The sequence below is a fragment of the Vulpes lagopus genome, chromosome X (genome assembly GCF_018345385.1).
Source record: "Vulpes lagopus strain Blue_001 chromosome X, ASM1834538v1, whole genome shotgun sequence".
Classification (NCBI taxonomy): domain Eukaryota; kingdom Metazoa; phylum Chordata; class Mammalia; order Carnivora; family Canidae; genus Vulpes; species Vulpes lagopus.
The window spans coordinates 49,928,914-49,955,550 of NC_054848.1; the positions used below are offsets into that span (position 1 = coordinate 49,928,914).

Below are 26,637 nucleotides of genomic sequence, written 5' to 3' on the forward strand. Positions count from 1 at the left end.
ATTAATATTTTCTTTTTGTATATCAGGAAACCAAGGCTCAGGCTAAGAAAAAAACACTTTAGCCAAGTTAGAACTGAAACCTGTGGGAACCGATGTGGTAGATGAGAGGAGGAGTTCAAAAATAAAATTGTCCATGATTCTCTATTGTAATTAACATTATTTTAAAAATGTTTTGGTTTATTGTGCAAGTTGACTTAACTTTCTCCTCTTTACGATACAATAAATGCAATTGCAATAAATAAAAGAGGCTGCATATACAATTCATAAGTGTACATAGACCCTTTTTTAAAAATTCTGGAGCACATCTACTTGTCACCTTATACCTTCTTCAATTATTTTACAGCAATTTTATGGTTTTCTAATTTGCCTTGTAGATAGAGTCCCTGATATTTTGCATTGAGTAGTGCTGGAGATGTTGTGCTCTTCAGGAGTGGAACTCAGCTTTAGCAAGAAGGATCTGGTGTGAGATTTGGGAACATTTACCCAGCAGAAAGGATAAAAGAGAGTCCTTTCAAAGTTATATATATTCTTTCCTCTCATTGAGATGCCATTTTTTTTGTTTTTCTCAAAGTTATGATTGGCAGTTAAACATAGTGTGATTTATTCTGTGAAAAGAAGGAGAATAACAGCATTATTGCCACAATTGAAATTTTTATGCCTAAAATTATTAAAGAACTGGGGTCTCTCTTTTTTTTATTGGAAGATGAGTCCAATCATTTGAAGCACAAAAATAAAATGTCATACAGTCTGTAGTTTCTTACAAAGAAACCTTTGCATTCTGAAATGCTTTTCCAGAATTTTACTAAAAATGATTGTGGTGTATTTGTTTATTTGTAGGTACTGGTAACATCTGAACATACCAAATCAAACAGGCAAACTCTTGCACCATCACTACCACCACATTTTACCACAAAGGAATGTAACCGTATGTGGATACCACGCAGGCTAAAAAGAAAGAGTGAATTACACCTCAGACTGCCCACTGAACAGGATGACGGCCGCAGCTGCAGTGGAGACGCCAAAAATGGAGAAGAGTGCCTCCAAGGAAGAGAAACAACAGTCTAAACAGGACAGCATGGAGCAGAGCAATGCTGATTCTGAAGAGTGGATGAACTCTGAAAGTGACCCTGAACAGATGAGCCTTAAGAGCAGCAACAATGATAATTGCTACCAACCTGGAGATGCTCAGTTGAAAAAAAAGGAGATTCCCTCTAAGCCACACCGTCAGCTCTATAGATCACCCTGCTTAGATCATCCAAGCTTCTCCCAGAGCAGCATTCTACAAGATGGGAAGCTTGACTTGGAAAAGGAATATCAAGCCAAGATGGAGTTTGCTCTAAAGCTAGGCTATGCAGAGGCACAGATTCAATCAGTATTGAACAAGCTGGGCCCAGAATCACTTATTAATGATGTGTTGGCAGAGCTTGTCAGACTTGGGAACAAAGGTGACTCAGAAGGGCAGGTCAGCTTGAGTCTGTTAGTACCTCGGGGTCCCAGCTCCAGAGAGATTGCAAGCCCTGAACTGTCTCTTGAAGATGAAATAGACAACAGTGAAAATTTGAGACCGGTTGTCATAGATGGAAGTAATGTGGCAATGAGGTAAGTGTGGTATATTTTTGCTCTTTTAAAAAAGAAAAAAATAAACTTCCTTAAACTCATAGAAATCATCTTCCTTCGCAAAGTGCTTTGAGAGGCCCTTGTTTGTTGTCTGTGGCTTGTGCTCTAGTAGGTGGAGAGAGACTAAAATGATCCTGCCTTGGCCCTTTCTCTCTCCCTTGAAATTGTTGGCAATTTATTTTCAGGTACTCTAAAAATCAGCTTAGACATCAGTGATGCTTCAGTAGACACAATAATTCAATCTTTGTTCTTCATGGGGTTCCTCTTCCCACATTTGCTTGCCTGGACCAATCATCCTGTGAATCCTGCTTTTGTAACATCATGTGAGGGCTCACTTGGGAGCTTGTGGTAACTCTCAATTGCCATTCTACCAAATTTGGATTCTTTTGCCTGGCTTTGTGATCTAACCTTTCTCTCCTCCCAGTAGGTTGTATTTTTCACACCTACTGCATTTGCATCAGTCTTTTTAATAGCCTCATATAAATTATGCTGGTTTCTACCCCCACTTCTTGTGCTTATGTCATTTCCCAACATAGGAGTGACTGCCTCCTTATCTTCATACCTGTAGGATGTACTGCCTCCATAAATACCATCATGACTTTTTAAATCCCATTGATTATCTCTTAGCTACAGTGCCTATGGTAGGTTGAACAATAGCCCCTGAAAGATGTCCACATTCTAATCCCTGGAATCTGTGAATATATCTTAAATGATAAAAGTGACTCTGCTGGTTTGATAGTTAAGGATTTAAGATAGGTGATATTATCCTGGTTTATCAAGGTGGACTCACTGTAATCACACAAGGCCCTTATAAGAGAAAAGGAGGCAGCAGGATAAGAATGAGTAGTAGATGTGATGACTGAAACAAGAGGTCAGATGATATAAGAAAGAAGCCATGAACCAAGGAATGTGGGCAACCTCCAGAAACTGAAAATGGCAAGGAAACAGATTCTTTCTTGAAGCCTACAGAAGCAACACAGCCTTGGGAGAAAATTGATTTTAGAACTCTGACCTCCTAAACTAAAAAACTAAAAATAAGATTATTTTAAGATACTAAATATATGGTGATTTTTCTATAGCAGCAATAATAAAGTAATACATAACCAAGAGTGCCTTCATACTTTATTTCATATTTTTTCATATAGTTTTTTATTTCATGTCAGAGATCTTCAGGAATCCCACTTCCATTTCTTTTTTTCTTTTTTTTTCAAAAGCAAAAATAAACTATAGTGACTTAATCAAAATAAAAACCTCCTTCTGTTTATAAGATGAGTTGTCATCCAGCTTTGCTTAAAATTCCCAATGTTAAAAAAAATTCCCAATGTTTGGGGCTTCTGGGTGGCTCAGTCGGTTAAGCATCTGACTCTTAGTTTTGACTCAGGTCATGATCTCAGGGTTAAGCATCTGACTCTTAGTTTTGGCTCAGGTCATGATCTCAGGGTCGTGAGATCAAGCCCCACATCAGGTGAGGAGTCAGTTGAGATTCTCTACCCTTATGCCCCTCCCCCACTCTCTCTCTCTCTCAAATAAAGAAATAAATCTTTTTTTTTAAATTCCCAATGATCAGGAATCTGTTTCCTACTGAGTCTATCATTGCTTGATGAACTCGTTGGAATATAAGACTGTACACAATCAGAACATAAGTAAGAAGCCTTAGACTAACAAGTTTTTCATTTGATTATCCCATTGTCCTTGAAAGCAAGCGTCTTATTTTATGCCTCCCTTGTTTTCCTCACAGCACATAGTACACTATTGGATGCTCCTACAGAGGAAGTAGGGATAGCACAAGTCTTATGAATACTATTACTCTATGCAGGAGTTGCTTAGCAGGCTATCTGGAGGTACACTTTAGTATATAGTTATTTAATCCTCACAGCAACAATATTTTACAGTTAAGAAAACTAGAGTTCATCAAGGTTCAATGATTTTCTTGAGGTCATTTGATATAGTATAGTAAAATAGCAAAGTGGGAACTTGAATTTAAGTCTTTTGGTTTCAAGTGAATTAAATGAAACTAACATTTATAAATATCTGTTATGTTTTTTCTTTTTTCAAGTTTTTATTTAAATTCCAGTTAATTAACATACAGTGTTTCGGGTATAGAATTTAGTGATTCATCATTTACCTATAATACCCACTGCTCATCACAAGTGTCAGGCACTTTTGTATGCCTGATTTAATCCTCACTAAAAACCTTACAAAAAGGGAATAATTAGGCTCAGAGAGGTTGAATAACTGCCCAAGGTAAATGACAATTCTTGTATTAAAATCTGAATCTGACTCCAATGAATCTTTGACAATATAATGCAATAGTCTGTGACTATTATTAAGGATATTTGAGGAACGCCTGGGTGGTTCAGTCAGTGTCTGACTTTGGCTCAGGTTTTGATCTCAGGGTCCTGGGATTGAGTCCCACCTTGGGTTCCCCTCTCAGTGGGGAGTCAGCTTGTCCTTCTGCCCTTCCCCCAGCTCTAATGCTCTCACTCGCTCTATCTCTCAAATAAATAAATTCAATCTTAAAAGAATATTTAGCATTCTTCCTGGTAGCAGAGAATACATTTACAGATTTCCTTTTCCAAACTTTTAAATCATGGCTGCATAGTCACAAGGTGGGTGAAAAAGGTTAGACATCTCCCCTGTTTCACTTAGGAAAACTAGAATCAGAGCAACAAGAAATTTAAATGATTTGTGCACAATAATAAAGTAATCAGAATGAGGCAGTGGCCCAGTGAAAAGCAGAAGGTGATCTCTATGTTCAAAGGGCCAATGGTAACTCTGCTCTTCTCCTAATAGGCAAAAACTAGAGTAATTTCTGAGGGTAAGTGTTATGGGATCTGCCAAACTAAACCATCCAAAACACCTTATATTGGCCCAATTTCCCAAGGCCTATACTTCTTTAAGTGTTTTTGTTTTGTTTTGTTTTGTTTTGTTTTGTTTTGTTTTGTTTTGTTTTGTTTCAAATGTAAGGATGATAAGAACCCAGGACTTGTTTGAGGACTTTGACTTCATGGTAATATAAGACCTTCCTTGTCTTTGGACTTCTGTTCGAGGATTGCTGGTTATAAAAGATACTGTAGTATGATTCCTTTGCTTTGTAAGGAATACTGAAGAGATTAATTACCAAGGTAATTGGTTTCAACATATCTAGTCTATGCCAGTAGCAAACTGTCATACTGATAGGAAGATGGACTTTTGTTCTCCTGTAGGAGTTGCTTTGCAAAATTAAAGATTGCTCACCCAATTTAAATGAAGCAAAATAAAAGCAGGACTAAACCTTATTTTTAGGGGCATATTAAAGTAGTGCATAGTGGGCCACATGATTTTCTAAAATTTCCAGCTGTGTCCTTGTTAGTATCTCTTTCCTTTTCTGACTAGATTAGTTACTGATGAGTCCCATTTAACTTTTAATACTGGGCCCTTATATAGGACTTCATAATTTTTTTCAAAAAAAACATCATAGAATTCAATGCCAAGAAAAATAAATAATTTGATTAAAAGTGGGCAAAAGACCTGAACAGACATTTACCATTTACTACCTTCATAAATGTCAAAACTGAATTCTGATTTCTATTAGGCATTTGGTACAATTCATGGAATGCACTAGTGGCATTATTTTAATATATTTTCAATGGAATGCTATAGGCATTTTACATTTTTTAACATGATAATTCTCAGTATGATAAAAATGTATATCAGAATAAAGATGTATCAAAATATGGGATCCCTGGGCGGCACAGGGTTTAGCACCTACCTTCGGCCCAGGGCATGATCCTGGAGTCCCGGGATTGAGTCCTACATCAGGCTCCCTGCATGGAGCCTGCTTCTCCCTCTGCCTATGTCAATGCCTCTCTCTCTCTCTGTGTCTCTCATGAATAAATAAATAAAATATTTTAAAAAAAGATGTATCAAAATATTAACAATGTTTGTCTCTGAGAGGTAGTAAAACATATCCTGCAAGGATTTTTCTTTATATTTTATGTATTTTCCACATTGTACATTATAAATATAAGAGTAATCTCTTATATAATAAGTATAAGTATAATAATATAAGTATAATAAGAGTAATCTCTTATATAATAAGTATAAGAGTAATCTCTTATAATAATTAGACATTTCATTGAATAATAATTGACATACTATATTGTATTAGTTTCATATGTACAACGTAGTGATGTGTTACTTATATACACAACAAAATGGTCACCACAATAAGCCTACCTACCATCTGTCATCCTACAGAGTCATTAAAATATGATTGACTATTATATATATAATATTATATTCCTTATGCCATACATTACATTCTCATTTTCGTAGATGGCTTTTAAGATGCTGAGGAATGTTCCCTCTATCCCTACACTCTGAAGAGTTTTGATCAGGAATGGATGCTGTATTTTGTCAAAAGCTTTCTCTGCATCTATTGAGAGAATCATATGGCTCTTGTTTTTTCTCTTGTTGATATGATCTATCATGTTGATTGCTTTACAAGTGTTGAACCAGCCTTGCATCTGGGGATAAATCACACTTGGTCATGGTGAATAATCTTTTTAATGCACTGTTGGATCCTATTGGATCTATATTGTGTGTTTGAGACTTTTCTTGGTTCATGAGATAGGCTGGTGTTGCTATATACTTCCCTCTTATGACAGTCTTTGTTGTATCCCAAAAATTTTGGAACATCCATATAGTTTATAATTTCTTTTTTAATTTCTTGGTAAACCCATTAATTTTTTAGTAGGATGTTCTTTACTCTCCATGTATCTGTGTTCTTTCTAAATATTTTCTTGTGGTTGACTTCAAGTTTCACAGGAGTGGTCTGAAAATATGCATTGTATGCTCTTAATCATTTTGTACTTGTTGAGAGCTGGTTTATGACCCAGTATGTGATATTCTCTGTAGAATGTCCTATGTACACTCAAAAACAATGTATATTCTGCTGCTTTAGGATGAAATGCTCTGAATATATCTGTTAAGTCCATCTGGTCTAGTGTGTCATTCAAAGTCATTATTTCCTTGTTGATTTTCTGTTTAAATGATCTGTCTATTGATGTAAGTGGAATGTTAAATGCTCTACTATTATTGTATTATTATCAGAGTTTCTTTATGTTTGTTATTAATTGATTTATATATTTGGGTATTCCCAAGTTGGGGGCATAAATATTTACAACTGTTAGATCTTCCTGATGGATAGACCCCTTAATTATGATATAATGACCTTCCTCATCTCTTGTTCCACTCTGTTTTAAAATCTAGTTTGTCTGAGATAAATATGGCTATTTCAGTTTTCCTTTGACATCCATTAGCATGATAGATAGATCTCCATTCCCTTACTTTCAATCTGCAAGTGTCTTTAGGTCTAAAATGAGTCTCTTTTAGGCAGCATATAGATGGATCCAATTTTTTAATCCATTCTGCTAACCTATGTCTTTTGTGTGGAACATTTAGTCCATTAACATTCAGAGTGATTATTGAAAGATACAAATTTAGTGCCATTGTGTTACCTGTAAAGTTGGCATTTCTGTAGATTGTCTCTATTCCTTTCTAGTCTTTGTTGCTTTTGGTCTTTTATTCCCTAAAGAGTCCCCCTTAATATTTCTTGCAGGTAGGTTTACTCGTCATGAACTCCTTTAGGTTTTTTTTGTTTGTTTGTTTGTTTGTTTTGTCTGGGAAACTTTTTACCTCTCCTTCTATTCTGAATGAAAGACTTGCTGGATACAATATTCTTGGCTACACATTTTTCCCATTCAGAATGTTGAATATATCCTGTCACTCTCTTCTGGCCTGCTAAGTTTCTGTGGATAGATCTGATGCCAACATGATCTGTCTTCCCTTATAATTTAGGGACTTTTTTTTTTTTTACCTTTGCTGCTTTCAGGAGTCTATCCTCATCTGTGTATTTTGTGAATTTGACTCTGATATGCCTTGGCACTAGCCAGATTTAATTTAGTGGGGATTCTCTGTGCTTCTTGGATTTAGATGTCTCTGTTCTTCCCCGGATTATGGACATTTTTAACTATAATTTGCTCAGATAAACCTTCTGCCCCCTTTTCTCTCTCTTCAACTTCAGGGATCCTATGATATGAAGTTACTGAGTTCCCTAATTCTAACTTATGATCCATTATGTTTGTTTCCCTCTTCTTTTCAGCTTAATTATTTCCCATAATTTTATCTTTTTTATCACTGATTCATTCCTCTGTTTCATCCATCCCTCCTTGCCATGTCATCCATTTTGGGTTGCAACTTGTTTATAGCATTTTAAATTTCAGTCCGAGTAGATTTTAGCTCTTTTATATCTGCAGTAAGGGATTTTTCTATGCTTTTTTTCAGTCCCAGTAAATATCTTTATAATTTTTTAAGTGCCCAGTTTAGATGTCATAATTATGATTGTATTTATGAAATCCTTGACTATTACTTCCAATTTCTGTTCTTTTGGGGTGAATTCCTCTGTTGTTTTTTCCTAGACTATTAAAAAAAGCTATATCCTAGGTGTGTTTTGGTCTGCATGTTACAAGAAACTAGATCTAAAAATAAAAAATCTATTTAAAAATGTATAAATATATATAATTTTAAAAGAAAAAAGAATTACAAAATTAAAAATTAAACAAAATAAAAATAGAAAAGGGAGCTATTTCCCTTAGAACTGAAGGTTTGCTCTATGATCAGTAGAATTCATGCCGGTGAGCGGTTTGTACTTGTCTTCTGGTGTGGGGACCCATTACACTGATTCTCAGACCTCCTTTCTCCATTGAAGATGCACCTACTGGATGTAGGCTTGTGAAGCTTGGTGTAAGCTTCTCAGATTCTCAGACCTCCTTTCTCCATTGAAGATGCACCTACTGGATGTGGGCTTGTGAAGCTTGATGTAAGCAGCTCCGTTTTCCACGTGATGGTGCTATTTACCTCACTGAGGTCTGTCCTTGCTTATGGATGGCCTAACCCCACATTCACTCCTCCTGGAACTTGGAGTTTATGTCCCCCACTCTCCCCTCTTGTGTTCCTGGCTTCCATCATATCCCTGCCTTTCCCTTGTCTTTGTCCAAACCATCCACCTTCCAAGCAGCACTGTGCTGTGTTTTATCTTAAGCACATTGCTGGGTTTCAAAACTCCAAATTTTAGGGACTCTTATGGTGCAGACCCCCAGTGATCCTCTGGGAGAGGGCCTTGCTGTGCTTTTGCCATTTGCCAATCCACCCCAGGAAAGTGGATGCATCATTGGGCATTGGTTTATTGTAAAGTGAAGCCAAAAATCTGGCCCCCCAGGCTCACTGCCCTCAGGGGGCATCCCTGCTCCTGTGGCTGGGAACAGTGAAGCATTATCGATAACACCAGTTCTTCTTGCTACACAGAGGGTACTCATACCATGCTGTTGGTTCCTGAGTCTCCACTCTCCTTACCCAGTGGAGCACCTTTAGGCCAGGCACGACCCTGGCAATAGTGGACTTCTAAAACCCAATTTTGTGTTCCACTGCTTATAATACCTTGTAGTAGTCTCTATAAGCAGGACTCCCTCCCCTCCACAGCATCTGTAGTTATTATCTCCCTCAAATCAACTCTCTATACCTCTTACCTTCCAGAAGGTGGTTGCTTTTCTACTCGTAGACTTGTAGTCTTGTTCTCTTGGTCCTCAGATTGATTTCTTGGGTATTCAGAATGATTTGATAGTTATCTAGCTGTATTTGAGGGACAATGCAAGTTTGGGGGCCACCTACTCCTCTGCCATCTTAACTTCTCCTGCCATTGCTTTTCCTTGTGTTACTTATGCAAACACTTGTAATGTAGGCTGAGATTTTCTAAGCTGGCTGTCAGGAATCTTGCTGGCTCTGCCACCACCAAGCTGGCCATCAAGTGTGCCCCCCCTTCCTCTCCCCACCATATCCTAGAGGATGAGTAGAATCTCCTCTTATGACTACTTTTGCTGCATCCCAAAGGTTTTGGACAACTGTGTTTTAATTTTAATTTGTGTGCATGTATTTTTTTTCTTCTTTCACTTCCTGATTGACTCATTCATTCTTTAGTGTTCTTTAACCTGCATGTATTTGTGATCCTTCCAGATTTTTTTCTTGTGGTTAAGTTAACTAAGTTTCATAGCATTGTGGTCAGAAAATATCCATGGTATGAATCTAATCTTTTTGTTCTTGCTGAGGTCTGATTTGTGACCCAGTATGTGACCTATTCTGGAGAATGTTCTGTGTGCATTTGAAAAGAATATGTATTCTGCTACATTATGATGAAATGTTCTGAGTATACCTGTTAAGTCCATTTGGTCTACTGTGTTATTCAAAGCCATTTTTTTCCTAGTTGATTTTCTGCTTAAATGACCTATCCTTTGATGTCAGTGGAGTGTTAAAAGTCCCCTATTATTACTGTATTATTCTTAATGAGTTCCTGTATGTTTGTCATTAATTGTTTCATATATTTGGGTGCTCCCAGGTTGGGGGCATAAATATTTACAATTTTTAGATCTTCTTGTTGGATAGTCCCTTTTACTGTTTATATAGTGCCCTTCATCTTTTATTACATTCTTTGGTTTAGAGTCAAGTGTGTTTGATATAGATATGGCTATTTTTCTTTCTTTTGTCATCAACTTGCATGATAAATATTCTTCCAGCCCTCACTTTCAATTTGCAAGTGTCTTTGGGTCTAAAATGAATCTTATGTAGGTAGCTTATAGATGGGTCTTGTTTTTTTATCCACTCTTACACCCTATGTCTTTTGACTGAAGTGTGTTTTTTTTTTTTACATTCAGAATAATTATTGATAGATATGTATTTAGTGACATTTTCTTTCTTATTTAGTCATTGTTTCTAGAATTTTTCTCTGTTCCTTTCTAGTCTTTGACACTTTTGGTCTTTCCTTTGCACACACAGAGTCGCTTTTAATATTTCTTGCAGGGTTGTTTTAATGGTCACAAACTCCTTTTGTTTTTATTTGTCTGGGAAACAATTCATTCATTCATTCATCCATCCATTCATAAGAGACCCAGAGAGAGGCAGAAACATAGGCAGAGGGAGAAGCAGGGTCCCCACTGGGAACCTGATGCAGGACTTGCTTTGCTGGACAGAATATTCTTGGCTGCAGATTTTTCCCATTCAGCATATTGAATATTAATGCTACTCACTTCTGGCTTGCAAAGTTTCTGTGGAGAGATCTGTAGCTAGTATTATGGTTTTTTTCCTGTAAGTTAGGGATTTATTTTGTCTTTCTGCTTTTAGGATTTTTTCTTTATAAATCTATTTTGCAAATTAAATTACAATATGTATTGGCATTGGCCTGCTTTTGTTGATTTTGATGGGAGTTCTCTGTGCCTTCTGGATTTGGATGTCTATTTCCTCCCAAGATTAGGGAACTTTTCAGGTATTATTTCCTCAAATAAACCTTCTGCCCTCTTTTCTCTCTCTTATTCTTCTGGGACTCCTATAGTATGAATGTTATTATATTTGATGGAGTCACTGAGTTCCCTAAGTCCCGCAAGGGGCAGCTGCAGAAAATGAAGGAGTCTTTAGATGATGTGATGGATTATCTTGTTAACAACACACCTCTCAGCTGGCTGGTAGGTCCCTTTTATCCTCAGCTGACCAAGTCTCAGAATGCTCAGGACCAAGGTGCACAGAAGGACACAACCAGTCGGGAGGTCCAGCAGCCTGAGGACAGAACACATTAAAGCTGTTCTTGGTGCAGCAGGCCACATGATACTTTTGATATGTTGAAATTAACCTGCTAGGCAACTCTGAATTGGGGAAGCAGCTAGCTAAAGATCCTCAGTTGTAGTCATTTCTAACTGGATTAAGAGCTTTACAATTTTTGGCATTAGCAGATGAGTTCTTGTTTACCTGGCTGGTAAGAAAAGAGTGATAGGTTGGTCAGCCTAGCCAGGACTCCCAGAAAGTTTCAATGAATTTATGGTCTCATCCTTTTAACATTGTTGCTGTTTGTTTGTATTGAATAAAAACACCCTCATGTGAGCTGTGGTGTAAACTGTTCCTGTCTGGTCTGAGCAGGCTTCATCTCACTGGTTTGTCTCACAAAGCATGCCTGTATGACTTTAAGGGTTTTGTTTTGTTTTTTCATGAAGGAATGTGCCCTATGAATTCAATAAAATTCACTGCAGAATAGATCAAGTCTAAAAAAAAAAACAAACATCTGTTCCACGTACTCCTGCAGGGTGGCTGCACACAGCTCGATGGCAATGTACTGGAACTGCCGGTCCCTCTCTCTGCAGAAGTAACAAATCACATTGGGATGCTCATCTGATTCTCGAAGCAGCTGGACTTTTTTTTGTTTCTTTGTTTTACCCAAGGAGTTTATTTGAGCAGACTTGGGCACCGGCAGGCTCTGCATTAAAAGAAGGTGTTGGGCCTCTTGGTGGTGAAGCGTGGCTTGTGCTGACGACGCAAGACCCGATGGGGCAGTGGGAACTTGATCTCGGAGTCGTGGAACTGCTTGACCACTGGCCAGCGGCACTTGCTGGCTGCAATCTCCTCCACCTTCATGATCTGGATAGAGTGGGCCCGGGCACGGTGTCGGGCACCCATGTCTTGGTAGCACTGGGTGACAGCACCTGCGGTGGTCAGATCCCGGTATTCCTGGTACATGTTGTGGGTGCCACTGTGTGAATCAGCGCAGCCAGATGCCGAAGTTCTTCACCCGCAAGGGAGATTTCTCGAACAGCTGTCCACAGTAGACAATTTCTCCAGAAGACTTCTTCATCTTCTTCAGTTGAGACACAAAGTACCAGAAGCGGGACTTGGCGACAACATGATTAGGTGCAAAGATTCGCATCTGATACAGGGGCAGAGTGCGACATTTAGGGGTGGGCAGACGGCGCCCTACCACCTTGTACTCTCGCAGCTGTGTTCTGTCATTCTTTTTTCTCTATTTTTTCAGCTTCATTATTTTTCATAACTTTATCTTGTATATCACTAACTCATTCCTCTGTTTCTTCCCTCCTTGTGATCATTACATCCAGTCTCAAATATCAGATATTGCATTTTTCATTTCTGTCTGTTTTTTAGCTCTTCTATCTCTGCAGTAAGTGTCTCTCTGATGTTTTCCATGCTTTTCTCTAGCCTGGTTACTATCCTTATGACTGTTGCTTTAAATTCTGCATCAAGTATATTACTTATCTGTTTATTAAAAAAAATACTTATTTGTTTCAATTAGATCTCTGGCTGTGACCTTTTCTTGTTTTTTCTTTTGGTGTGAATTCCTCCACTATTTCTGCATTATGTCTAGGTCTCTGTCTTCTCTGTGTTAGAATTGCCTGTTATTTTTTTTTTCTGCTCCTGAGAGTAATGAATTTATGAAGAAGAGGTTATATAGTTTCCAGGGCCTGGTGCTTCAGATAATGTCTCTGGTGTGTGCTGCATCCACCCTGCTGCTGTGTTTTGGCCGCTTTATTCATCAGGTCAGCAGTCTGTAGAGGCTTTCTTTGCCTGCAGTGGGCAGTGTTTGTACCTTAGCTACAAAGTAGTGAGTTTTAACTAGTTGTACTCTGGTCTGATTGCTAAATGAGACCTAATGCCACTTCCACTAGAACTGAAACTTTGCCAGTCTCTGTAGTCAGTAGATGTGGTGTATGCAGAGGTTTCTGGGGAAGGGACCCATTGTGCTGGTACTTAGGCACATTTGCCTGAGAAAAGCAGTACCAGCAGAGTGCAGGGGGGCAGGACTTGGTGTAACCAAGTTAGGCAGCCACTGTTAGTGCTGTGTTGTTTACTGAAATTGGTTTATGCTGAGGGTGGAGTAGGTCAGCATCCTTAGGTCTCTGTTCCGGCCAAGTCCCCTGACTTCTAAAACTCCAATCCTTGATCTCTGCTGGTTACAAACACTTAGAAAAATAAGCCTCTGTCATTTTCCCAGCCAACAGTTTTGGGGAAGTGTTCTCCTTGTGCATGTCCTTGTGCATTCCACTCTATCTTGTTTTTCTCTGTGATCAGGGCTCCTTCTCCTCCCAAGCACCCATGATGTTTCTCCTCTAGACCATGCCTCTGCATTTCCTACCTTCCTCAGTGTGACCTCTTCACTCCCTCTAGTTGTACAGTTTGTTCTGTTAGTCCTCTGTCAAGTTGATTTCTTGGGTATTCAGAATGATTTGATAGATATCTAGCTGTGTTCAAGGGACAAGGCAATCCTAGGGTCCTCCTAGTATGCTGTCATCTTAAGTCCGCCCCCAACATGGGTTTGTTTCTGGGATTCTATTACATTCTATTGATCTGTGTCTAGTTTTGTGCCAGTACCATACTGATTTGATTTGATTCTGTTGCTTTGTAGTATAGTTTGAAATCTGGGATTGTGATATCTCCAGCATTGTTTTTCTTTTTCAAGATTGCTTTACCTATTCAGGATCCTTTGTGTTTTCATACAAATTTGAGAATTACTTGTTCTAGTTCCATGAAAAACACTGTTAGTATTTTGTTAGGGATTGCATTGAATTTGTTTGGGGCAGTATGGATATTGTAAAAATGTTCATTTTTAAAAAGATTTTATTTATTTATTCATGAGAGACACAGAAAGAGAGAGGCAGAGACATAGGCAGAGAGAGAAGCAGGCAGTATGCAGGGAGCCCAATGTGGGACTCGATCCCAGGACCCCAGGATCACGCCCTGTGCCAAAGGCAAGGGCTCAACTGCTGAGCCACCCAGGCATCCCAAAATGTTCATTTTTTCAATCCATAAACACATTACTCTTTCTGTTAATTTATGTCACCTTTAATTTCTTTTGTCAATGTTTGACATTTTTCATAGTGAAGGCCTTTCATCTCAGTTAAGTTTATCCCTACATATTTTGTTATTTTTTAAAGATGTTATTTATTTATTTATTTATTTACTTACTTACTTATATGAGAGAGAGAGAGAGAGAGAGAGAGAGAGAGAGAGAGAGCATGGGGATAGGGAAGAGCAGAGAGAGAAGCAGACTTCCTGCTGAGCAGGAAGCCCAATGAGGGGCTCAATCCCAGGGCTCTAGAATCATGACCTGAGATGAAAGCCGATGCTTAAACTACTGAGCCACCCTATTCTTTTTGATACAATTATAAAGGTTTTTTCCATACTTTCTGTAGTTCATTATTAGTGTATAGGAGCACAACAGAATTTTGTATATTGATTTTGTATCCTGCAAATTTTTTTTGCATTCATTTTGTTAAGTCTTTTGTTTTTTTAGTGGAGTATTTAGGGTTTTCTACATATAGTAAGTATCATGTCATCTGCAAATAGTGACAGTTCTACTTCTTGCTTACCAATCAAATGCCTTTTATGTTTTTTCTTGCTAATTACTGTATATACGGCTCCCAAGCTATGTTGAGTAAAAGTGGTGAGAGTGGACATCCTTGTTTTGTTCCTGATCTTAGAACAAAACCTCTCAGTTTTTCACCAGTGAGCATGATGTTAGCTGTGTTTTTCATATATGGTCTTTATTATGTTGAGGTGCATTTCCTCTACATCCACTTTTTTGAGAGTTTTTTTATCATAAATGGATGATAAATTTCATCAAATGTGTTTTCTGCATCTATCGAGATGATCCTATAATTTTTATACTTTGTTAATGCAGTGTGTCAGTTGATTGACTTGCAGATATTGAACCATCCTCAAATCCGTGGAGCAAATCATAGAAAATCAGGATGTATGATCTTTGTAATGTTTTGTTGAGTTGGTTTGTAAAAATTTTGTTAAATATTTTTGCATCTACAGTCATCAAAGACATTTACCTCCAATTTTTTCAAGTGAATTTGTCTCATTTTCATACCATGGTAGGTCTGGACTCATAGACTGAGCTTGGAGGCATTCCTTCCTCCTCAATTTTTTGGAATAGTTTGAGAAGAATGAGTATTAACTGTTTAAAATTTTGGTACAATTCACCTATGAGGCCATCTGGTCCTAGACTTTCTTTGCTGGGAGGCTTTTGATTAATGATCCAGTTTCATTACTAGTAATTGGTATCAGATTTTCTCTTTCTTACTGATTTAGTCATGGAAGATTTCATGCTTTTAGGAATTATTTTTACATTAGTTTTAGATACCCATCATAGTAATACAACAACCTTAAACATTAAGCTATGCTTACCACTACTGTAGCTACTATCTGACCACAGATACGTTATCATTGTATTACACTGTATTGAGAATATCACTGACAATATTTTAAGTTGTTTTTAATTCCAGTTATTATACAGTGTAATATTAGTTTCAGGTGTGAAATGTAGTTATTTAACACTTCCATACAACACCTGGTGCTCATTATAAGTATACTCCTTGTATAATCCCAATCTATGTAATTTATTCCCCACCCACCTCCCCTCTGGTAATGTCAGTTTATTCTCTTAGTTAAGTATATGTTTCTTGGATTACATCTCTCTCTCTCTGTCTCTCTGTTGGTCTGTCTGTTTGTCTCTCTCTCTTTATCCCCCATATTCATTTGCTTTGTTTCTTAAGTTCCACATATGAGTGAAATAATATGGGATTTGTCTTTCTCTGACATATTTTGCTTAGCATAACACTGTCTAGCTCCATCCACATTGTTCCAAATGGCAAGATTTCATTCCTTTTTATGGCTGAGTAATATTGTATATGTGTGTGTGTATATACCATATCTTTATCCATTCATGAGTCAGTGGGCACACAGGTTGTTTCCACAATTTGGCTATTGTAGATAATGATACTATAAACATCAGGGTGCATGTATCCCTTTGAATTAGCATTTTGGTATTCTGTGAGTAAATATCTCCTAGTGCAATTGTTGGACTGTAGGGTAGTTCTATTTTTAACTTTTTAAGGGACCTCCATACTGTCTTCCAGAGTAGCTGGTCATCCTGAATGGGAAAAAAATGGAGAGATTTTTCTCTATGATCAGGAACATGACAGGGATGTCCACTCTCACCACTGTTATTTTTTTGAATAAAGATTTTTTAAAAATCTTTAAAAAATTGAAAAAAAAGAAAAAAAAGATTGATGGACTAATTGATTGATTTATATGAGAGAGTTGAGAGTGGGAGAAGGGTTAGAGGAGGAGGGAGAAAGGAAATCTTAAGCAGGCTCCACACACAGCACGGAGCCTGACCCAGGGCTCAATCTCACAAACTTCAGATCATGACCTGAGTGTCAAGATTTGGACACTTAACTGAGCCACTCAGGCACCCACACTACTGTTTTTTTTTAAAGATTTTATTTATTCATTCATAAGAGACAGAGAGAGACAGAGAGACAGAGAGACAGAGACACAGGAAGAGGGAGAAGCAGGCTCTATGCAGGGATCTTGATGAGGGACTCCATCCTGGGACTCCAGGACCACGCCCTGGGCTGAAGGCAGGTGCTAAACTTCTGAGCCACCCAGGGATCCCTACTGTTGTTTAACACCTAGCTGCAGCAATCAGGCAACAAAAAGAATAAAAAGGCATCCAATTTGGCAAGGAAAAAGTAAAACTTTCACTATTTACAAGTGACATGCTACTCTATTTAGAAAACCTGAAAGATTCCACCAAAAAACTGCTAGCACTGAAAAATGAATTCGGTAAAGTCACAGAATACAAAATCAATATACAGAAATCTGTTGCACCAGCAATGAAGTACCAGAAAGAGAATTCAAGGAATAAATCACACTTAAAATTGCACCAAAATGCATGAGATACCTAGGAACAAACCTAATCAAAGAGGTGACTTTGGTTTTTATTCTGGTGGAATAAACCAAAGATGACTTTGGTTTATTCAACACTTTTATTCTGAAAACTATAAAGCATTGATTAAAGAAATTGAAAAGGGCACAAAGTAATAGAAAGACATCCCATGCTCATGTTTTGGAAAAACAAATATTATGAAAATGTCAATACCAGACAAAGCGATCTACACTTAAATGCAATCTCTCTCAAAATACCTGTATCACATTTCACAAAACTAGAGCAAACAATCCTAAAATTTCTATGGAAACACAAAAGATTTCAAATAGCCAAAGCAACCTTGAAAAAGAAAAGCTGGAGACATCATAATTTTGGACATCAAATTAGATTGGAAAGCTATAGTGATAAGCTATAGAATAAGTGTGGTACAGGTGCAACAACAGACACATCAATCTATAGAACAGAATATAAAATCCAGAAAGGACCCACAACTATATGGTCAATTAATTTTTGACAAAAGAAAAAAAATCCCCAGTGGGAAAAGACAGTCTCTTGATCAAATGGTGTTGGGCAAACTGCATGGCAACCTGCAAAATAATGAAACTGGACCACTTTTTTACACGATACACAAATATAAATTCAAAATAGATGAAAGACCTAAATGTGATACCTGAAATCATAAAAATGCTAGAGGAGAAAACAGATAGTAACCTCTTTTACATCAGCCATAGTAACTTCTTTCTAGATGTCTCCTGAAGCAAGGGAAATAAATACAAAAAATAAACATCATCAAGATAAAAAGCTTCTGCACAGTGAAGGAGAAAAAAATCAACAAAATTAAAAGGCAACCTAAGAAATGGGCAGATATTTGCAAATGACGTATTTGATAAAGTGTTAGTATCCAAAATATATAAAGAATTTATAAAACTCAACATCCCAAAAAGAATAATCCAATTAAAAAATGGGCTAAATACATGAATAGACATTTTTCCAAAGAGATACAGATGTCCAGCAGCACATGAAAAGAAGCTCAAAATCATTTATCATCAGGGAAATACAAATCAAAAGTAAAATAAGATCTCACATCTGTCAGAATGGCTAGAGATAACACAGGAAACAAGTGTTGGTGAGGATGTGGATAAAGGCGAACTCTCTTGCACTGTTGGTGGGAATATATAAACTGGTGCAGACATTCTGGACTGTGTTTCTTATGGTGTGCCTTTTATTCCCATGACTTATTCATTCCATAAACTGGAGCCTATATCTTCTAGTCCTCTTCACCTATGTTGCCTAACACCACACCTTCTCCCATCTAGAAATAATAGCTTGTATTCTGTATTTATAGGTCTGACTCTTTTCTTTGTTTATTCACTTGATTTGTTTTTAGATTCCACATGTGAGTGAAATCACATGGTGTTTCTCTTTCCCTGTTTGAGCTATTTCAGTTACCCTAATACCCTCTTGGTCCATCTATGTTGTCACAGATCCTTTTTTTTTTATTTTTTTTTAATCTTTATTTATTTATGATAGTCACAGAGAGAGAGAGAGAGGCAGAGACACAGGCAGAGGGAGAAGCAGGCTCCATGCACCGGGAGCCCGATGTGGGATTCGATCCCGGGTCTCCAGGATCGCGCCCTGGGCCAAAGGCAGGCGCCAAACCGCTGCGCCACCCAGGGATCCCCACAGATCCTTTTTTATAGCTACATAATATTATCCATTATCTATCTATATCTATACCTATCTATATCTATCTTCCTCATCCACTATATCTATACCTATCTATATTTATGTTCCTTATCTAACTATACCTATATCTATACCTATCTATATCTATCTTCCTTATCCCATATACTGATGGACATTTGGGTTGCTTCCACATCATGGCTTTTGTTTATTTTTTAAAATCAGATTTTTATTTGCTACCATCTGTATAAGTTCTTTATTTAGTTTGGATATTAACACCTTAACTTCTCCTATTTATAAATATCTTCAGCCATTCAGCATGTTCTCATATTTTTGATGGCTTCCATGATGTGCAGAAACTTTTCATTTTGATATAGTCCAAATACTTTATTTTTGCTTTCATTTCCCTTGCCTGAAGAGACACACCTAGAAAAATATTGCTACTCCTGATGTCAGAGAAACTATTACCTGTGTTCTCTTCTAAGCTTTGTTGGTTTTAGTTTTCAAATTTAGGTCTTTAATCCATTCTTTTATTTTTGTGCATTGTGTTAGAAGCTGATTCAATTTAGTTCTTTTACATATATCTCCCCATTTTCCCCAGCACCATTTATTGAAAAGACTGTCTTAGTGTCTTCAACAAAAGTCTTTGGGAAAATTGGACATCCACATGTAAAGTATGAAAATAGACCACTTTCTTACAACATACACAAAAATAAACTCAAAATAGATGAAAAGACCTAAATGTGAGACAGGAATCCGTCGAAATCCTAGAGGAGAATACAGGTAGCAACCTCTTTGACCTCAGCCATAGCAACTTCTTATAAGACATGTATCCAAAGGCAAGGGAAACAAAATAAAAAATGAACTATTAGGACTTCATCATGATAAAAAAAGCATTTGCAAAGAAAATGAAACAGTTGACAAAACCAAAACACAATTCAAAAAATGGAAGAAAATATTTAAAATTGTCTTACCAGATAAATAGCTAGTATCTAAGATCTATAAAAACTCACCAAACTCAACACCTAAAAACCAAATAATCTAGTCAAGAAATGGGCAGAACACATGAACAGACATTTCTCCAAAGAAGACATACAAATGGCCAACAGACATGTGAACAAATGTTCAACATCATTCAGTATCAAGCAAAACAAATATTGGCAAGGATGTAGAGAAAGGGGAACCCTCCTACACTCTTAGTGGGAATGCAAACTGGTACAGCCACTCTGGAAAACAGTATGGAGTTTCCTCAAAAAGTTAAAAATAGAGCTACCCTATGACCCAGCAATTAAATTACTAGTTATTTAACCAAAGGATAAAAACTTAGTGATCCAAAAGGGTACCTACACCACAAAGTTTATAGCAGAAATGTCCACAATAACCAAACTATGGAAAGAGCCCAAATATCCATCAACAGATGAATGGATAAAGAATATATATATATATATATATATATATATATATATATATATATAATGGAATATTACTCAGTCGTCAAAAAGTGAAATCTTACCATTTGCAATAACATGGATGAAACTAGAGGATATTATGCTAAGTCAAATAAGTCAGTCAGAGAAAGACAAATATATGATTTCATTCACATGTGGAATTTAAAAAAGAAAACAAATGAGCATATGGGAAAGGAAGGAAAAATAAAGTAAGGTAAAAACAGGCAAACCATAAGAGACTCTTAACTATAGAAAACAGAGGGTTTCTGGAGGAGACATGGGTTGGGGAATTATAGGATAATGAGAATTAAGGATAGCACATTATGTAATTAACACTGGGTGTTACATGCTACTGATAAATGACTAAATTCTACCCCTGAAACTAATAATACACTATATGTTAACTAAATTAAATTTAAGTAAAAAATTAAAAAGAAGATAAACTACAAAGCTGCAGTAATCTAAACAGTACAGTATTGGCACAAAAGGAGACACATAGATCCATGAACAGACTAGAGAGTCCAGAAATAACCTGACACTTATATAGTCCATGAAAAATGAGGAGAGACTATACAATGGGAAAAAGGCAGTCTTTTCTTATTTAAAAAAAATTATTTTTATTTCCAGAATGGCTGCACCAGCTGCCTTCCCACCAACAGAAGGTCCCATTTCTCTTCACCAGCATCTGTTGTTTCCTGAGGTGTTGATCTTAGCCATTCTGACTAGTGTGAGTTGGTAACTCCTCATGGGTTTGAATTGTATTTCCCTGATCCCAAATGATGTTGATCATCTTTTCATGTGTTGCTGGGCATTTGTTTGTCTTCTTTGGAGAAATGTATATTCATATATTCTGCCCACTTCTTGCTAGAGTATTGTTTTATTTCCTTTTGAGGGCTTTGAATGACACACACTGGACCAGATGAACTTTACACCACCAACACCAAGGAAATATAAACAATTTTAAGAATATAGTATAAGCAACTATGGGCCAAAAAAATTAGGCAATCTGGGAGAAACGGATGCATTCCTAGAAACATATAAAGTGCCAAAACTCCAATGGAAAGAAGTAGAAAACCTGAACAGACCCATCAACAACAAGGAAATTAAAGCAGCAATAAAAAATCTCCCAACAAGCAAAACTTCTGGGTCTGATTGCTTCTCAGGGCCTGATGGCTTTCCATTCTACCAAATATTTAAGGAAGAATTAATACCAACTCTTCTGAAACTGTTCCAAAAAATTAGTATGGAAGGAAAACTTTCAAATTCATTCTATGAAGGCAGCATTACCTTGATCTCAAAACCAAACAATGACCCCACCAAAAAGGAGAATTACAGGCCAATATTCCTGATGAACATGGATGCAAAATGTCTTACCATGATACTAGCCAATAAGATCCAACAGTCCCTTCAAAGGATTATTCACCACAACCAAAAAGGTTTTATTCCTGGGCTACAGGGGTGGTTCAACATCCATAAGTGAATAGTATGATGCATCACATTTAAAAAAAAAAAGGATAAGAACCATATGATGCTCTCGATAAATGCAGCAAAAGCATCTGACAAAATAGAGCATCCTTTCATGGTAAAAACCCTCCACAATGTAGGGGTATAGGGAACATAGTTCAACATCATAAAACTCACACATGAGTGATCCACAGGTAATATCATACCTCAACAGGGAAAGAGTTTTTTCCTCTAAGGTAATAAATATGACAGTGATGTCCGCTCTCACCACTGTTATTCAATATAATACCGGAAGTCCTATTCTCAGCAATCAGACAATGGAAAAGAAATACAAGGCATCCAAATCAGCAAGGAAAAAGTAAAAATGTCACTCCTCACAGATGACATGTAGAAAACCCAAAAGCTTCCAGCAAAAACAAAAAAAAAATCCTAGAACTCATTCAAGAATTCAGTAAAGTGGAGGATACAAAATCAACACACAGAAGTACGTTGCATGTCTACACACTAACAACTAAGCAACAGAGGAGCAATTGAGGAATTGATCCCATATGTCACTGCACCAAAAATGATAATATACCAAGGAATAAAAGTAACCCTTTAAAAGATGTGTATCTTGAAATCTATAGAACATTTATGAAAGAAATTGAGGAAGACACAAATAAATGGAAAACTATTCCATGCTCACGGATAGGAAGAACACATATTGTGAAAATATCTATACTACCAAAAGTAATCTTCATGTTTAAATCGATCCTTATCAAAATACCACCATTATTTCCCCAATGGTAGAACAAACATTCCTAAAATTTGTGTGGAGCCACAAAAGACCCTAATTAGCCAAAAAATCTTGATAAAGAAAACAAAACCATATTTCTGGACTTCAAGTTATATTACAAAGTTGTAGTGGTCAAGACAATATTGTACTGGCACGAAAATAGACACATACATCAATGAAACAGAATAGAGAACCCAGAAATGGACCCTCAACTCTATGGTCAACTAATAGTTGACAAAGCAGAAAGGAATATCCAATGGGAAAAAAAGTCTCTTCCACAAATGGTGTTAAGAATGCTGGACAGCCCATTGAAAGATGAATGGATAAGGAAGATGTGGTGGAGGAGGGGCAAGATGGCGGAAGAGTAGGGTCTCCAAATCACCTGTCCCCACCAAATTACCTAGATAACCTTCAAACTATCCTGAAAATCTATGAATTCGGCCTGAGATTTAAAGAGAGAACAGCTGGAATGCTACAGTGAGAAGAGTTCGCCCTTCTATCAAGGTAGGAAGACGAAGGGGGGGGGGGAAGAAATAAAGAAACAAAAGGCCTCCAAGGGAGAGGGGCCCTGTGAGGAGCCAGGAAAAGGCCGGGGTGAGTGTCCCCAGGACAGGAAAGCTCCCTCCTGGAGAAGCAGGAGCTACACCAATCTTCCCGGGCGGGAAGGCCTTGCAGGGATTTGGAGCAGGACCCCAGGAGGGCGGGGATGCCCCCAGGCTACCTGGGACAATAACAGAGGAACTGCGCCCCAGTGAGAGTGCACTGAGCTCCCTGAAGGGCTACAGCAAGTGCACGGCTTGACCCAGGGGCAGCTCGGAGGGGCTCGGGTGGCAGCTCCGCGGAGGGTGCTGCGCTTCCGGAGCACGAATCCAACAGCGCAGGCCCGGGAGCACTGGGTGCCCAGGACAGACCCAGGATTCGACCTTCCCTTGGGACAGGCAGAGGCCGGGAGGGCCCAGGATGGCAAGGACGCTTCTGCCCCGGGCTGAGCAGATCAGCAGCCCCGCCCCAGAGCCTCCAGGCCTCTGCAGACTGAGAGCTCCAGAGTTATTGCTGGAGCTGAATCCAGGACGCCAGAGCTGGCCACCCCACTGTGGTTGTTCCTCCAGGGGCCTCACGGGGTAAACAACCCCCACTGAGCCCTACACCAGGCAGGGAACAGAGCAGCTCCCCCAAGTGCTAACACCTGAAAATCAGCACAACAGGCCCCTCCCCCGGAAAACCAACTAGACGTACAAGTTCCAGGGGAAGTCAAGGGACTTAAAGTATACAGAAACAGAAGATACTCCCCTGTGTTTGTTTGTTTGCTTGCTTGCTTTTTGATTTGTTCCCTTCCCCCACCCTTTTTTTCCTTTCTTTCTTTTTCTTTCTCTTCCTTCTCTTTTTTTCTTCCTTTTTCCTTTCTTCATTTTCTCTTTTCTTCCCTTCTTTCTCTCCTCTCTTCTTCTGCTTTTCCCAATACAACTATCTTTTGGCCACTCTGCACTGAGCAAAATGACTAGAAGGAAAACCTCACCTCAAAAGAAAGAATCAGAAACAGTCCTCTCTCCCACAGAGTTACAAAATCCGGATTACATTTCAATGTCAGAAAGCCAAATCAGAAGCACTATTATAAACCTACTGGTGGCTCTAGAAAAAAGCATAAAGGACTCAAGAGACTTCATGACTGCAGAATTTAGACCTAATCAGGCAGAAATTAGAAGTCAATTGAATGAGATGCAATCCAAACTAGAAGTCCTAACGACGAGGGTTAAAGAGGTGGAAGAACGAGTGAGTGACATAGAAGACAAGTTGATGGCAAAGAGGGAAACTGAGGAAAAAAGAGACAATAAAAAGACCATGAAGATAGATTAAGGAAAATAAACAACAGCCAGAGGAAGAAAAACCGACGTTTAATTGGGGTTCCTGAGGGTGCCGAAAGGGCAAGAGGGCCAGAATATGTATTTGAACAAATCATAGCTGAAAACGTTCCTAATCTGGAAAGGGAAACAGGCATTCAGATCCAGGAAATAGAGAGATCCCCCCTAAAATCAATAAAAACCGTTCAACACCTCGACATCTAATACTTCAGCTTGCAAATTACAAAGATAAAGAGAAGATCCTTAAAGCAGCAAGAGACAAGAAATCCCTGACTTTTATGGGGAGGAGTATTAGGGTAACATTGGACTTCTCCACAGAGACCTGGCAGGCCAGAAAGGGCTGGCAGGATATATTCAGGGTCCAAAATGAGAAAAACATGCAACCAAGAATACTTTATTCAGCAAGGCTCTCATTCAAAATGGAAGGAGAGATAAAGAGCTTCCAAGACAGGCAGGAACTGAAAGAATATGTGACCTCCAAACCAGCTCTGCAAGAAATTTTAAGGGGGACCCCTAAAATTCCCCTTTAAGAAGAAGTCCAGTGGAACAATCCACAAAACAAGGACTGAATAGATATCATGGTGACACTAAACTCATATCTCTCAATAGTAACTCTGAACCTGAACGGGCTTAATGACCCCATCAAAAGGCGCAGGGTGTCAGATTGGATAAAAAAGCAGGACCCATCTATTTGCTGTCTACAAGAGACTCATTTTAGACATAAGGACACCTACAGCCTGAAAATAAAAGGTTGGAGAACCATTTACCATTCGAAAAAAACTCAAAATAAAGCAGGGGTAGCCATCCTTATATCAGATAAACTAAAATTTGGCCCGAAGACTGTAGTGATAGATGAAGAGCGACACTACATCATACTTAAAGGATCTATCCAACAAGAGGACTTAAAAATCCTCAATATATATTCCCTGAATGTGGGAGCTGCCAAATATATCAATCAATTAATAACCAAAGTTAAGGCATACTTAGATAATAATACACTTATACTTGGTGACTTCAATCTAGCTCTTTCTATACTCGATAGGTCTTCTAAGCACAACATATCCAAAGAAACGAGAGCTTTAAATGATACACTGGACCAGATGGATTTCACAGATATCTACAGAACTTTACATCCAAACTCAACTGAATACACATTCTTCTCAAGTGCACATGGAACGTTCTCCAGAAGAGACCGCATACTGGGTCACAAATCAGGTGTGAACTGATACCAAAAGATTGGGATCGTCCCCTGCCTATTTGCAGACCATAATGCCTTGAAATTAGAACCAAATCACAACAAGAAGTTTGGAAGGACCTCAAACACGTGGAGGTTAAGGACCATCCTGCTAAAAGATGAAAGGGTCACCAGGAAATTAAGGAAGAATTTAAAAGATTCATGGAAACTAATGAGAATGAAGATACAACCGTTCAAAATCTTTGGGATGCAGCAAAAGCAGTCCTGAGGGGGAAATACATTACAATACAAGCATCCATCCAAAACTGGAAAGAACTCTAATACAAGAGCTAACCTTACACCTAAAGGAGCTAGAGAAAAAACAGCAAATAGATCCTACACCCAGCAGAAGAAGAGAGTTAAAAAAGATTCGAGCAGAACTCAACGAAATCGAGACCAGAAGAACTGTGGAACAGATCAAGAGAACCACGAGTTGGTTCCTTGAAAGAATTAATAAGATAGATAAACCATTAGCCAACCTTATTAAAAAGAAGAGAGAGAAGACTCCAATTAATAAAACCATGAATGAGAAAGGAGAGATCACTACCAACACCAAGGAAATACAAACGATTTTAAAAACATATTATGAACAGCTATATGCCACAAATTTGGCAATCTAGAAGAAATGGACGCATTCCTGGAAAGCCGCAAACTACCAAAACTGGAACAGGAAGAAATAGAAAAACTGAACAGGCCAAAAACAAGGGAGGAAATTGAAACAGTCATCCAAAACCTCCCAAGACACAAAAGTCCAGGGCCAGATAGACTTCCCAGGGGAATTCTATCAAATGTTTAAAGCAGAAACACTACCTATTCTACTAAAGGTGTTTCAAAAGATAGAAAGGGATGGAATACTTCCAAACTTGTTCTATGAGGCCCCATCCTTAATTCCAAAAACAGACAAAGACCCCACCAAAAAGGAGAATTATAGACCAATATCGCAGATGAACACC

General features: G+C 38.1%; 1 protein-coding gene and 1 pseudogene across 1 annotated transcript in view; one reads left to right on the plus strand and one right to left on the minus strand.

Annotated features, from left to right (window-relative positions):
- Window positions 1–991: 991 nt before the first annotated feature.
- ZC3H12B (zinc finger CCCH-type containing 12B) overlaps window positions 992–26,637 on the plus strand; it is a 77,339-nt gene continuing 51,693 nt past the window's right edge. Inside the window, exon 1 of the mRNA XM_041741578.1 lies at window positions 992–1,599. Coding sequence (XP_041597512.1) covers window positions 992–1,599 — 608 coding nt within the window. The remainder of the gene's footprint in view (window positions 1,600–26,637) is intronic.
- On the minus strand, window positions 11,932–15,595 carry LOC121483026 (annotated as a pseudogene).